The sequence below is a fragment of the Coregonus lavaretus genome (genome assembly GCF_964263955.1).
Source record: "Coregonus lavaretus genome assembly, chromosome: 3".
Taxonomy (NCBI): Eukaryota; Metazoa; Chordata; class Actinopteri; order Salmoniformes; family Salmonidae; genus Coregonus; species Coregonus lavaretus.
Genome location: NC_139990.1, coordinates 4,963,403 through 4,979,641, shown reverse-complemented (window position 1 = coordinate 4,979,641; position 16,239 = coordinate 4,963,403). Strand labels below are relative to the sequence as shown.

General features: G+C 39.0%; 1 protein-coding gene across 1 annotated transcript in view; it reads left to right on the top strand.

The window, feature by feature from the left end:
* Positions 1-4,483: 4,483 nt before the first annotated feature.
* The window catches only part of LOC311126079 (cyclin-dependent kinase 6-like), an 85,834-nt gene continuing 74,078 nt past the window's right edge, over positions 4,484-16,239 (top strand). Inside the window, exons 1-3 of the mRNA XM_084158474.1 lie at positions 4,484-4,994; positions 5,814-6,155; positions 12,263-12,398. Coding sequence (XP_084014600.1) covers positions 5,932-6,155; positions 12,263-12,398 — 360 coding nt within the window. The 5' untranslated portion in view covers positions 4,484-4,994; positions 5,814-5,931. The remainder of the gene's footprint in view (positions 4,995-5,813; positions 6,156-12,262; positions 12,399-16,239) is intronic.

The window sequence follows — 16,239 nt, the reverse complement described above, 5'->3', positions numbered from 1 at the left end:
CAGACCAAAGGACACATTTCCACCGGTGTAATGTCCATTGCTCGTGTTTCTTGGACCAAGCAGGTCTCTTCTACTTATTGGTGTCCTTTAGTAGTGGTTTCTTTGCAGCAATTCGACCATGAAGGCCTGATTCACACAGTCCCCTCTGAACAGTTGATGTTGAGATGTGTCTGTGACTTGAACTCTGTGAAGTATTTATTTGGGCTGCAATTTCTGAGGCTGGTAACTCTAATGAACTCTGGGTCTTCCATTCCTGTGGCGGTCCTCATGAGAGCCAGTTTCATCATAGCACTTGATGGTTTTTGCGACTGCACTTGAAGAAACGTTCAAAGTTCTTGAAATTTTCCGGATTGACTGACCTTCATGTCTTAAAGTAAAGATGGACTGTCGTTTCTCTTTGCTTATTTGAGCTGTTCTTGCCATAATATGGACTTGGTCTTTTACCAAATATGGCTATCTTCTGTATACCCCCCCTACCTTGTCACAACACAACTGATTGGCTCAAACACATTAAGAAGGAATGAAATTCTAAAAATGAACTTTTAAGAAGGCACACCTGTTAATTGAAATGCATTCCAGGTGACTACCTCATGAAGCTGGTTGAGAGAATGCCAGAGTGTGCAAAGCTGTAATCAAGGCAAAGGGTGGCTTTTTGAAGAATCTCAAATATAAAATATATTTTGATTTGTTTAACACTTGTTTGGTTACTACATGATTCCATATGTGTTATTTCATAGTTTTGATGTCTTCACTATTATTCTACAATGTAAAAAATAGTAAAAATAAAGAAAAACCCTGGAATGAGTAGGTGTGTCCAAACTTTTGACTGGTACTGTACATGTTCATGAGAGTCTCACCTTTCCACAGAGGGGTCATATTAGTGCGTACTGTTCGGACTCTACAGAAGTTGGCAGATAATCTGTACCGACTTCAGTCGAGTCCCAAGACGCTTGTCACCCTTGACGACATAGGCGGATGCGGTGGATTGAGATGCATCCAATGCAAAAAAACGAATATCTCTAGCTCACACTGACAGATTTTTTATGGGAATTTTTTTATTATGCTAAATTGATTTCCGTGGGAGCACGGACATCGACCTTAGTGGGTATTAAAGGGATAGTAAGGTGATTGATTTCAACCCTTCGTTACTGCTCCATAGTGGTGGACATCTAAAAGTTCCACCTGTTACAGCATTCTGTCATTATATTTGACCATAGGGGGAAAAAATTATATGGTACTGCGATATGAATAGACGTTCAGATACAGTAAGTCTGGTTATTACCAAAGTGTGTAAGTGGACTAATACGGTGAGTGTATCAGTCAAAGAGAAGAGTGAAAGCTAGGGTGCTGATATGTAAGGGGGAGTACAACATGGCTAATAAATGCACTGATATCTATCTAGTGCGACAACAATACTATGTTTATTCAGTCAACATCACAAGTCATACAAACACTGTGCATTAAATATCCTCATATAGAATTAGACAATGCATAGTTATACTGTAGGTTGTTGACCTGAGACCCAACCTTACAGTAGATCTCTAGTTTATCTCAACAGAGGGCAGGGACGATGCTCAACACATAAGCAGCAGAACTGGGAAGTTTCCAACTAAGAGGTTGACTGTTGGGCTTTATCTCTCCAGCCAGTCTTATGATATTACTTTATCCATGCTAAGCCTCGGGTTAAAGAGACAAACTGTCTAATCACCACAACTTTCAGGCCGCTAGAAGGTTGCAAATTATGTCTTATCCATAACTACCAAACTCTCTTGCCAAGCTTTGTCATAAGGTGACAGTGACAGTGAATGTGTCTGAAAACAAGAGACTTGTTTTTTCATAGTATGTCTCACTGAGGGTCAAAATCCAAAAGGGTGTGTATAGTTAACAAACAACATTCCACTTATTTCTGTGGAGAAGCTACTTTCATTACAGATTCTGTGGTATAGTGTACATGTTGGTACAAAGGTATTCACTGTGACTGCTGTTGTGTTTAAACTGTCATGTGGGAGTATTTAAATGCTTAAAAAAGGGATGATTAACATGGCGCTAGAGCAGCAACACAGGCTTTTATCCTCTTATTCTTGAGGGGAGAACAGAGAAGTTGAGGAGGACAAAACTCAAGGAGCATATATATAGATCACCTACTTTGTTTATCAGTTCATGTTCCACCATTACTGTTGTTCTACACATCTGAGTTATTACACCTTTACCTGTGTGTTATAACACATTTACCTCTGAGTTATTACACCTTTACTTGTGTTTTATAACACATTTACCTCTGAGTTATAACACAATTACCTCTGAGTTATAACACCTTCACCTCTGAGTTATAACACCTTCACCTCTGAGTTATAACACATTTGCTCTGTGTCTAACACATTTACCTCCATGTTCTAACACCGTTACCTCTGAATTATAATACATTTACCTCTGAGTTATAACACAATTACCCCTGAGTTATAACACATTTACCTCTGAGTTATATAATCTTTACCTCTGAGTTATAGCACCTTCACCTCTGTGTTATAGCACCTTGACCTCTGTGTTATGTCTGAATCTATAGTATTAGAATTGCCACAAACAAAAAATGTATAGAAGTAAATTAGATGAATGCTGATGAATAATGAAATTAACATGAATAGATTTATAGATAGGAGATTCCCAAGTGTATGTGCCCTGTGTTTTCAATTCATTTTTGCAGAGTATTTTTGAGTAATGACTTTTAAGAATAATGTGAGAAAGTTATTCATGTTTCAACGTTACAAATGCTCCGAGCATGGTTATGGGTGTGTGTGCGTGCGTGTGTGTCTGTGCTTACTTACCACACACAACAGAGGAATTTAATTGGTTTGTTTTGCAGCACAATAAGGAGTATGCATTCTAATGTATTAAATCTGGGGGATGGCTCTCTCAGTGCTCATGTAAAGCAGACAATGATGATGCTAAAATGGAAATGGCCACGTTTATAGTTATTGGTTCAGAATGCATTGCCTGTATTGTGTGCTTTCTTTGTAATGCTAATGATGAATTTTGGATTATGCAGGGTGGGGTGGGATTGGGTGGGTTGGGATTGGGTTGGGGGGGGGGGGGTATTGCTATAAATACTTCAAACTCATTTTTCCCTCCATAACCCCCCATTGAAATCAAATTACAATCAAAAGTCTTACCTTCTTATACACACTTTATCAAAATGATAGCAGTACACAAGATAACTTTCTGAGGAAATGTTCCTTTCCTGCTCTTATACACGCCTCTGATCCACTCCTTTAAAGAAAGATAATAAGGCACTATAAAATGCCACTGATGGTTCTTTCATGAGGATAATCTGACATCAAGTCTGGTCATGTTATATTCCAGTCTCAACCGTAAAGGCTCAGGTAGGACCAGGAACCAGAAAAACGTTTTTTTATGGTTTTGACGAGAAAGGATACAGCTTTTGTCAGATTTTACTTTAAGTAGCAGGTTAGGAGAACTTACTCGGCAGGTTAGGATAATTAACGTAGCAGGTTAGGAGAATTAGGTTAAGGTTAGAAAAAGGGTTAGGGTGAGCAAAAAAATTATATAATAATTTTGACATCAATTTGACAAAAGCTGTATCCTTTCTAGCCATGACCCACAGCTATAGGCTACTTTGTGACACTTGAATAGATTTAGAAAAGAAAGTTGATCAAAGTTATTGTGGTTATATAAGCTACCAGATACTAAATCTATTGTCACTGATTACAAAGCCGCTGGATTCATTCTAAAGAACATGTAATAAACAGAATATCCATTGACATGCATTTTTTTTTTTTTTTTTTACAAATTATTATTCAATTATATATCTTATTATCACAACTGAAAGACGTCTAACAGAAATCTCAAAACAGTTTTGGATAAATCACTTTTCATCCCACTTTTGAAAGACACATAACACATTTATGTTCATTTCTATTAATTTATGTGCCATAAATGATAATAATATACATATTTTAATTAAGTCATTTACATACCGGTATTTATTAATTATTTCCAAAATGACTATCATCTAGGCCAGGAATGGGCAACTTTGATGGGGGTGGGGGCCACAAAAAAACGGAACTCATCATCAGGGGCTGCAGTTGCTCGTGGGGCATCTCACCTGAGGATGAAGCATTGAAAACATTGAAAATGACCACCCTCGAAGGGGCGCCTTGCGAAAATCCATAAAGTCATTGGGAGAATCACCCCCTGACACAACCCAAGCCACTAGTCCTTGAACCGAACCTGACCTTATGGGCCAGAGGCGTGCTTGTCACCCTGCTTCCCCGCTGGTGTATTGTCAATGGAATAGTTTCAATGGCCGGATAGATCGACTGGTCCATCAAATAAACGTTTCTTGCCGCCCAGATTTCCCCCCTGTGGTGCTGCTGGTTTTGACACGGAGGCAAACCCGAGAGAGAACTATGAATGATAAAGAACTAAGGAGGGCGACAGAAAGCAAAAGGAGGCGGTTAGCCTTTGTAGTCGGGAGGAATGCGGAAATGTTCCTGCTCTGTGTCAAACTTATCTGAAGGGGGTCAAGGCACATTCAGCCAGCGTGGGAAAGCGAAGAAGAGACGGAGCTCACAGACAAGCGTTGCATATCCCGGGATAAATGGGGAAAATATAGTTAAAACGGGGAAAAACAGAAGAGCGTGGCTTGGAGAATATATCACGCTTTTGTCCTATGACCTCCTCCCCCAAAAGTTGCAGTAGGCACTGTGTTTTTCTGTAAGGAATACCCCCCTCCCCCCCGGTATTATAGTTGCTTTGCTTGAGCTGCAGTTGCAGAGGTGGGTAGCGAGGTGGGTAGCCTACTGCTGAGGGATGGGGGTTACAGAAGCGTGCACCATCCGACTACCTGTGTGGCCCCGCGTGACAGTGAGGGATCTGTGATGTGTTGTGTCTTAGTGTGAACATTTATCCAAAGGGGGCATGTTTCGTCAATTCATGGACACGACCTAATGCGACTTTCACTGATAACATAAAATAAGGTAGGCTGAAAAGTTCATATTTTACTTTTTGTTTAGAAAAATGTATTTTGCATGCATGTCCTTATTGTGATATTTTAAAAGCATGAGTTGCCAATTAAGATGCTGCACTAACGTTTTAATTGTTGTAGGCTATTTTAAATGTTTATTTAAAAAAAACATTACATTAAAATAAAAAAAGTTGCAGTGCAAAAAACACATAGCGAAAAAGTTGCATTATTAATCCACAACAGTATTAATGACATGGAAAAGGAGAGAGATGTGATTAAATGCACTATAGGAAGTTCAGACAATACAATCAGTAGGCAACCACGTGCTCGCAACAGTTTGTCGCCTATAATAAACCACAATAGACTGGACAAATTTGGAAAAAGATATTAGAGCCTGAAAAAAATATTTGTATAATAATATATAATAATTTTACTGAGTTTGCAGAGTTTATATTGTGTTCTTTCAAGTTGGTTTGCTTGTTTTTCTAACTCATTCGTCTACATATCTATCATTACGCGTGAACATAAAGATGAAATTATTGTTGTAATATGGACTGCATTCTGTACTTAGAGAATTTATGTACAATTGTTTAAAAAACAACATTTTTTTTTTAAGATGCCAGATGTTGTGTGATGTGAGGTAGCTAGGAGGACAAGAGATTCATACGCGTAATGAAGTGGGAGTGGATCAAGTAGAACGCATCGGGGTTCTAGTGTTGATAGTCGGACTACAACTAAACTTGATGACACAATGTTGTGGACCTCCGTTTGACCAAAATCAGACAGACATATAAGATGCTACCTCTGCTACCTCTGTCTTCCTTTAACTTAGGCATTGCACGCGCCAACAACTATTTTCTGTGAGGATGGCTTTGTAAAAACCCTGGCTCGTCACATTCGTCGGGATTCCCCGCAATATTCTCAACAAGAAAAAGAAAAAAGACGCAAAAATGGACAAAGAAAGTGTAGCACAACGGTACGAGCCCGTCGCCGAGATTGGGGAAGGTGCGTATGGAAAGGTGTACAAGGCACGAGATTTGAAGAACGGGGGACGCTTTGTAGCCCTAAAACGAGTTCGGGTACAGACGGAGGAGGAAGGGATGCCCCTCTCGACCATCCGTGAGGTGGCGGTACTGAGGCAACTGGAGGCATTCGAACACCCCAACGTGGTCAGGTAAGAAGAGATGGCGAGGGGGGGGTGCATCTAACAAGCTCCCAGGTGTTGCATTATCTCTTCAAACATATGCTATTATAACCCCTGATATTTATCTCTTTAAACAACCAGGTCTCAGAGCATTTAGTATGATCTGTATGTAAATCCGAGACACTCCATTTAGTATGATATGTTACGTTTGGTATGGTTACATAAGACATATGGTTGCTGAAGGCAAAAAAAACTAAAGGAGGGTGGTTGGTCAGAAACTAAGGTCAGAAACTAAAGGAGGGTGGGTGGGTATATAGCGCGAATGTCTATCAACCCAAAGGTTGCGAGTTCAAATCTTATCACAGACAACTTTTTTTTAGCTAATTAGCAACTGTTCAACAACTTACTACTTTTTTGCTGCTTTTATACTACTTAGCATGTAAGCTAACCCTTCCCCTAGCCCTAACCTTAACCCTTTTAGCTAATCCTTCACCTAACCTTAACCCATAAAGGGGGAATAGTTTTAAGAAGGTCATACCAAGGATTATTAACTATTTGATTTGGAATTTTAAGACCCCTTGAAGTATAAATATATGTTAAAACCAAATTATTTGATGAAAAACATATTTTTGGCCTTACTGCTATTAGCCCGTACAAACGCATTTAATTATTTTTGTATTATTATAATTTTTTTATGCCATATAGCAGACGCTTTTATCCAAAGCGACTTACAGTCATGTGTTGAATAACCGATTCACTACATGGAACAACAGTTAGTCCCCCCAAAAAATCTATAGTAATTTTGTTCTAAAGTGTCTGTCCTATATCTGAGAGATATAAGTAAGATCAGGAAACTTTTTAAAATCTTTTTTTTTTAAACATGTATTTAACCCCTTATTTTTGGCACTAAACAGTCTCTATACTGTATATACACTATATATACAAACGTACAGTACAAATCAAAAGTTTGGACACACCTACAGACACACCAGGGTTTTTCTTTATTTTTAAATTTTTTTACATTGTAGAATAATAGTGAAGACATCAAAACTATGAAATAACACATATGGAATCATGTAGTAACCAAATAAGTGTTAAACAAATCAAAATATATTTTATATTTGAGATTCTTCAAAGTAGCCACCCTTTGCCTTGATGAGTCCCGTGTAGCTCAGTTGGTAGAGCATGGCGCTTGCAACGCCAGGGTTGTGGGTTTGATTCCCACGGGCTCCAGTATGAAAAATGTATGCACTCACTAACTGTAAGTCGCTCTGGATAAGAGCGTCTGCTACATGACTAAAATGTAAATGTAAATGACAGCTTTGCACACTCTTGGCATTCTCTCAACCACCTGTTTCAGCCACGCCTTCTTAAAAGTTAATTTGTGGAATTTCTTTCCTTCTTAATGCATTTGAGCCAATCAGTTGTGATGTGACAAGGTAGGGGTGGTATACAGAAGATAGCCCTATTTGGTAAAAGACCAAGTCCATATTATGGCAAGAACAGCTCAAATAAGCAAAGAGAAATGACAGTCCATCATTACTTTAAGACATGAAGGTCAGTCAATCCGGAAAATTTCAAGAACTTTGAAAGTTTCTTCAAGTGCAGTCGCAAAAACCATCAAGCGCTATGATGAAACTAGCTCTCATGAGGACCGCCACAGGAAAGGAAGACCCAGAGTTACCTCTGCTGCAGAGGATAAGTTCATTAGAGTCAACTGCACCTCAGATTGCAGCCCAAATAAATGCTTCACAGAGTTCAAGTAACAGACACATCTCAACATCAACTGTTCAGAGGAGACTGCGTGAATCTGGCCTTCATGGTCGAATTGCTGCAAAGAAACCACTACTACAGGACACCAATAAGAAGAAGAGACTTGCTTGGGCCAAGAAACAACAGCATTGGACATTAGACCGGTGGAAATTGGTCCTTTGGTCTGATGAGATTTTTGGTTCCAACCGCCGTGTCTTTGTGAGACGCAGAGTAGGTGAATGGATGATCTCTGCATGTGTGGTTCCCACCTTGAAGGAAGGAGGAGGAGGTGTGATGGTGTGAGGGTGCTTTTGCTGGTGACACTGTCTGTGATTTATTTAGAATTCAAGGCACACTTAACCAGCATGGCTACCACAGCATTCTGCAGCGATACGCCATCCCATTTGGTTTGCGCTTAGTGGGACTATTATTTGTTTTTCAACAGGACAATGACCCACAACACACCTCCAGGCTGTGAAAGGGCTATTTGACCAAGGAGAGTGATGGAGCGCTGGATCAGATGACCTGGAGATGGTTTGGGATAAGTTGGACCGCAGAGTGAAGGAAAAGCAGCCAACAAGTGCTCAGCATATGTGGGAACTCCTTCAAGACTGTTGGAAATGCATTCTTCATGAAGCTGGTTGAGAGAATGCCAAGTGTGCAAAGCTGTCATCAAGGCAAAGGGTGGCTACTTTGAAGAATCTAAAATCTAAAATATATTTTGATTTGTTTAACACTTTTTTGGTTACTACGTGATTCCGTATGTGTTATTTCATAGTTTTGATGTCTTCACTATTATTTTATAATGTATAAAATAGTAAAAATAAAGATAAACCCTTGAATGAGTAGGTGTGTCCAAACTTTTGACTGGTACTGTATGTGGACACCCCTTCAAATTAGTGGATTTTGCTATTTCAGCCACACCCATTGCTGATAGGTGTATAAAAAAAACACCGCTCTAGCTCTGTCACCTTTCACCGCAGATGCGGAATTGAGACATTGGCGGATGCGGTGGATTGAGACGCATCCAATGTAAAACAGATATTTCTAGCTTAAACTGACAGATTTTTATGGGGATTTTTGTATTATTCTAATTAGATTTCCGTTATGTTTAATACAGCTTGGTCTGTCTGGGAGGATTCTTTGTGTGCAGCACCTGTGATAGACATTCTTGGGTGATATCTGTTCACCAGATTAATCAACGTAAATAAGTCATGGGTAAAGTCATCCCCATCGCTGGTTAGAGTGGAATTTCACAGAAAAGTCAATGAACTGCTGTTGGGAATGATAAGAAAGAACCATTTTGTGCTTCGAGTCCCACTAAGAGATACTGTATTCGGCTGATTTTGCCCCCATTCCAGTAGTCTACATATAATATGTGTTGTTTTTAGTCCTCCAGGCCACAAGACAACATACAGGGGTTGTTATGCTTTGTAGCTGGAGACTCCCTTGGTCCAGTTTGGAGGTCAGTTCGGTTCGGCAGAGAAACCACGTCATTTAACGGCCCTGCTCAAGGTCTAACTTTGCCATTTAGCTTATAATGAGAGATTGAGTGCTTTTGGATTAAACGTTTTAATAATACTGTACAAATGTTATTCTATGCCCTGCTGGTCACACTATAGCCTCAAAGTGCCAGCATTATTATTATTTTAATCGGAAAAAATGAATAGATTCTTAATAGAGATTCCATGTATCGAAGGTTCCACAGATTTAGTTTAATTAAATTATGACACAAAATGTGTCCTGACTCCCTATAATTTGTGTTATGCTAATTTTCAAATTATGTAAAATTCTGGTTCCTATACTGTTCATTAGCCCAAGTTTAAATCCACACCAAAGGGGGTCCGGTCTGGTCTCTCTGTAAAGCTAAACAGCACGGGAGAGAGCGAGCACTGAGCAGGGTGCATTCTGGACCTATCTGTGTAACTACAGGCCTGCCAACCCCTGGATGTTTAAGAATGACGCCCATTAGTCATCCCATATGTTCAGTGTCTGGCGAGAGGCTGCATTGTAGTGGAACAATCACGGTTCTGAGGGGCGTTTAACCCTGCGTTTCCAACAGGGAGGCTCGCTCGTTCTGTGACATCATGGGCGTATGGCAATAATACCTTGAATCCTCAGTGCAGGATTTACAACCCTTTGTCAACAGGGGGTGTGGCACAGTGCATATTCCCTTTAGGCTACAAGGGAGGAGGGGTAGAAAGAAAAAGACTACCAGGTGGAGCAGCTTTCCCATGCTTTACTTTAAGACAATTCACAGAGATTACGCAGACATCAACTGCAATTTTACTGTTATTATTGCAGAGCCTTTGACTCTTTCGAAATATTTGAAGATATTGAAATACAGATTTCACTGTAAATACAGTGGGGGAAAAAGTATTTAGTCAGCCACCAATTGTGCAAGTTCTCCCACTTAAAAAGATGAGAGAGGCCTGTAATTTTCATCATAGGTACACGTCAACTATGACAGACAAAATGAGAAAAGAAATCTGAAAATCACATTGTAGGATTTTTTATGAATTTATTTGCAAATTACAGTGGAAAATAAGTATTTGGTCAATAACAAAAGTTTCTCAATACTTTGTTATATACCCTTTGTTGGCAATGACACAGGTCAAACGTTTTCTGTAAGTCTTCACAAGGTTTTCACACACTGTTGCTGGTATTTTGGCCCATTCCTCCATGCAGATCTCCTCTAGAGCAGTGATGTTTTGGGGCTGTCGCTGGGCAACACGGACTTTCAACTCCCTCCAAAGATTTTCTATGGGGTTGAGATCTGGAGACTGGCTAGGCCACTCCAGATGGTGAAGCGTGATTCAACACTCCAGAGAACGCGTTTCCACTGCTCCAGAGTCTAATGGCGGCGAGCTTTACACCACTCCAGATGACGCTTGGCATTGCGCATGGTGATCTTAGGCTTGTGTGCGGCTGCTCGGCCATGGAAACCCATTTCATGAAGCTCCCGACGAACAGTTATTGTGCTGACGTTGCTTCCAGAGGCAGTAGTGTTGCAACCGAGGACAGACGATTTTTAAGCACTACGCACTCCAGCACTCGGCGGTCCCGTTCTTTGAGCTTGTGTGGCCTACCACTTCGCGGCTGAGCCGTTGTTGCTCCTAGACGTTTCCACTTCACAATAAAAGCACTTATAGTTGACCGGGGCAGCTCTAGCAGGGTAGAAATTTGACGAACTTGTTGGAAAGGTGGCATCCTATGAGGTCTTCAGTAAGGCCATTCTTTTGAAAATGTTTGTCTATGGCGATTGCATGGCTGTGTGCTCGATTTTTATACACCTGTCAGCAACGGGTTTGGCTGAAATAGCTGAATCCACTAATTTGAAGGGGTGTCCAGATACATTTGTATATATAGTGTATATTCTCTTGATGAGTAACCTTGTCTGAGACCTGAAGAGTTGCGTTTGCTCCCACATAATGTATATTGCCTAGGCTTTAGCACAGTGGGCTAAGGGTTATTGTGACATGCAGGAGACCTGGATTCAAGTTTCATGTTTTAATGTCACGTGCACAAGTACAGTGAAATGCCTTTCTTGCAAGCTCTAAACCCAACAATGCAGTAATCAATATCAGCCTGGCCGGTCACAGTTCCATGTTTTTAATAACGAGAATGCCAAATCAATCAGTCTGTCAAGGTCTTCAACTCTCAACTGATCCTGTTGTGGTTACTGTACTGTGAAGTCCGCTATTCCACACATACTTTACAGAGCTGTCAATTCACTGGAATAAGGGATAGGAGATCATGTTGCCAAAATGTTGATCAGTCACGAGTAAGGCATTTCAGATTGGTTCCTTTCGTTTAGCCAACAAAGCCCAGTATGTGAAAGCATTGCTTGCATTCTTTCAAACTGTCAGGAAAACTAGTCTGGGCCTGGTTTCCCAAAAGCATCTTAAGTCTAAGTTCATCTTAGAACCATAGGATCCTATGGTTCCAATGATAAACGTAGCCTTAAGATGCTTTTGGGAAACCGGACCCTGGACAGTTAACTGACTCTATAAAGGAATTCCCCCCCTAACTGAGTCTAGATTGTTTAAATAGATTAGATCTCTCTCAGGTATGGAATTATGCTAGAGATCCTATCAAGTGTCTATCTATATTTCAGAAGCCAGTTTACACTGGAAAATATTGTTTGTCATAGATGGTGGTTATAAATTAAAATACATTGTTATTCCTCTTAAATTAAAGACTGATGACTTTATAACTTCTATTGACTTGTGAACTACTTTATGGACTACTTACGAACCTTTTATAAACCCTTTATAAGCATTTTATAGATAAAAGTGTTATATAAGTGTTACCATGATATCTGACTGACATGAACAATTCTAAGCAGCGGTATTCACTCTCCTCCTCTGCCTCTCTCTCTGCAGACTGTTCGATGTGTGTACCGTGTCTCGGACCGACCGCGAGACCAAGCTGACCCTGGTCTTTGAGCACGTTGACCAGGACCTGACCACATACCTGGAGAAAGCCCCTGATCCTGGGGTGCCACCTGAAACTATCAAAGTGAGTCTGACGTGACTGCTGGGATTGATACAGATCTAGGATCAGATTACCCTCACTAAATACCCTTAGCCATTGCAAGGGGAAACAGTGTCTAGGGGCAACTTCTTAGTAAGTTTACACTAAATTGAAAATGCCCTACTGTACTCGTAAGGCCTATGAATATGTGTACCTTGTTTTTGCTAAGTATCCTGGGAATATTTCCTCCCTGGCCCAGACAGGAACCAAGGATGGAACTCCCAAACATCAGACAGCATTCAAGCTTTTTGAAGGGCAGCACATGTGGCAGATGGGGTCCTAATTAGAGGGCCTCAGCCTCATGTGCTTTTCTATTTTCATTCTGGTCCCTCACTTTGCTGTATATCTAAAGGAGGAGAGTTTGTGTGTGTGTGTGTGTTTTATTTGTGTGTGTGTGTGTCCGTGAGTGTGTGTAATCGGTAGACAATTCATATGGATTGACAGAACTAGGTGACACTGACAGAAGGCATTTCTTTATGTGCAATGTCTCATCTTGTGTCAATCCTCCTTTTCCTGTAGGCTAAAGACTTGCCTTCAGGGCCAAACACACTCTAACCATCCATAAGTCATCCTGACTATCAGACTAATCCAGAAGTAATCCAGTTATTTGCAAGTGTGCATCTCAAATGTCACCCTATTCCATATATAGTGCACTACTTTTGACCAGGGCCTATGCACAATGTAGGGAATAGGGTACCATTTGAAACGCAGACCTAGTATCCGCAAAAGGTAGGAAGCGGAGGTGTTGGCAACCTCTTTCCCTCTTGAAAGTTAGTCTCTATTTATTAAACTCTTTCTCTCTTGACAGTTAGTCTCTATTTATTAAACGCTTTCCCTCTTGACAGTTAGTCTCTATTTATTAAACTCTTTCTCTCTTGACAGTTAGTCTCTATTTATTAAACTCTTTCCCTCTTGACAGTTAGTCTCTATTTATTAAACTCTTTCCCTCTTGACAGTTAGTCTCTATTTATTAAACTCTTTCCCTCTTGACAGTTAGTCTCTATTTATGAAACTCTTTCCCTCTTGACAGTTAGTCTCTATTTATGAAACTCTTTCCCTCATGACAGTTAGTCTCTATTTATTAAAATCTTTCCCTCTTGACATTTAGTCTATATTTATGAAACTCTTTCCCTCTTGACAGTTAGTCTCTATTTATTAAACTCTTTCCCTCTTGACAGTTAGTCTCTATTTATTAAACTATTTCCCTCTTGACAGTTAGTCTCTATTTATTAAACTCTTTCCCTCTTGACAGTTAGTCTCTATTTATTAAACTATTTCCCTCTTGACAGTTAGTCTCTATTTATTAAACTATTTCCCTCTTGGCAGTTAGTCTCTATTTATGAAACTCTTTCCCTCTTGACAGTTAGTCTCTATTTATTAGTATTTCCCTCTTGACAGTTAGTCTCTATTTATGAAACTCTTTCCCTCTTGACAGTTAGTCTCTATTTATTAAACTATTTCCCTTTTGACAGTTAGTCTCTATTTATTAAACTCTTTCCCTCTTGACAGTTAGTCTCTATTTATTAGTCTTTCCCGCTTGACAGTTAGTCTCTATTTATGAAACTCTTTCCCTCTTGACAGTTAGTATCTATTTATTAAACTATTTCCCTCTTGACAGTTAGTCTCTATTTATTAGTCTTTCCCTCTTGACAGTTAGTCTCTATTCATGAAACTCTTTCCCTCTTGACAGTTAGTCTCTATTTATGAAACTCTTTCCCTCTTGACAGTTAGTCTCTATTTATTAAACTATTTCCCTCTTGACAGTTAGTCTATTTATTAAACTATTTCCCTCTTGACAGTTAGTCTCTATTTATTAAACTCTTTCCCTCTTGACAGTTAGTCTCTATTTATGAAACTCTTTCCCTCTTGACAGTTAGTCTCTATTTATGAAACTCTTTCCCTCTTGACAGTTAGTATCTATTTATTAAACTCTTTCCCTCTTGACAGTTAGTCTCTATTTATGAAACTCTTTCCCTCTTGACAGTTAGTCTCTATGAAACTATTTCCCTCTTGACAGTTAGTCTCTATTTATTAAACTATTTCCCTCTTGACAGTTAGTCTCTCTCTATTCATGAAACTCTTTCCCTCTTGACAGTTAGTCTCTATTCATGAAAATCTTTCCCTCTTGACAGTTAGTCTCTATTTATGAAACTCTTTCCCTCTTGACAGTTAGTCTCTATTTATTAAACTCTTTCCCTTTTGACAGTTAGTCTCTATTTATGAAACTCTTTCCCTCTTGACAGTTAGTCTCTATTTATTAAACTCTTTCCCTCTTGACAGTTAGTCTCTATTTATTAGTATTTTTCTCTTGACAGTTAGTCTCTATTTATGAAACTCTTTCCCTCTTGACAGTTAGTCTCTATTTATTAGTATTTCGCTCTTGACAGTTAGTCTCTATTTATGAAACTCTTTCCCTCTTGACAGTTAGTCTCTATTTATTAAACTATTTCCCTTTTGACAGTTAGTCTCTATTTATTAAACTCTATCCCTCTTGACAGTTAGTCTCTATTTATTAGTCTTTCCCGCTTGACAGTTAGTCTCTATTTATGAAACTCTTTCCCTCTTGACAGTTAGTATCTATTTATTAAACTCTTTCCCTCTTGACAGTTAGTCTCTATTTATTAGTCTTTCCCTCTTGATAGTTAGTCTCTATTCATGAAACTCTTTCCCGCTTGACAGTTAGTCTCTATTTATTAAACTCTTTCCCTCTTGACAGTTAGTCTATTTATTAAACTCTTTCCCTCTTGACAGTTAGTCTCTATTTATGAAACTCTTTCCCTCTTGACAGTTAGTCTCTATTTATTAGTATTTCCCTCTTGACAGTTAGTCTCTATTTATGAAACTCTTTCCCTCTTGACAGTTAGTCTCTATTTATTAAACTCTTTCCCTTTTGACAGTTAGTCTCTATTTATGAAACTCTTTCCCTCTTGACAGTTAGTCTCTATTTATTAAACTATTTCCCTCTTGACAGTTAGTCTCTATTTATTAGTCTTTCCCTCTTGACTGTTAGTCTCTATTTATGAAACTCTTTCCCTCTTGACAGTTAGTCTCTATTCATTAGTCTTTCCCTCTTGACAGTTAGTCTCTATTTATTCAACTCTTTCCCTCTTGACAGTTAGTCTCTATTTATTAAACTCTTTCCCTCTTGACAGTTAGTCTCTATTTATGAAACTCTTTCCCTCTTGACAGTTAGTCTCTATTTATTAAACTATTTCCCTCTTGACAGTTAGTCTATTTATTAAACTCTTTCCCTCTTGACAGTTAGTTTCTATTTATGAAACTCTTTCCCTCTTGACAGTTAGTCTCTATTTATGAAACTATTTCCCTCTTGACTGTTAGTCTCTATTTATGAAACTATTTCCCGCTTGACAGTTAGTCTCTATTTATGAAACTCTTTCCCTCATGGCAGTTAGTCTCTATTTATTAAACTCTTTCCCTCTTGACATTTAGTATCTATTTATTAAACTCTTTCCCTCTTGACAGTTAGTCTCTATTTATTAATCTTTCCCTCTTGACAGTTAGTCTCTATTCATGAAACTCTTTCCCTCTTGACAGTTAGTCTCTATTTATGAAACTCTTTCCCTCTTGACAGTTAGTCTCTATTTATGAAACTCTTTCCCTTTTGACAGTTAGTCTCTATTTATGAAACTCTTTCCCTCTTGACAGTTAGTCTCTATTTATTAAACTATTTCCCTCTTGACAGTTAGTCTCTATTTATTAGTATTTCCCTCTTGACAGGTAGTCTCTATTTATTAAACTATTTCCCTTTTGAAAGTTAGTCTCTATTTATTAAACTCTATCCCTCTTGACAGTTAGTCTCTATTTA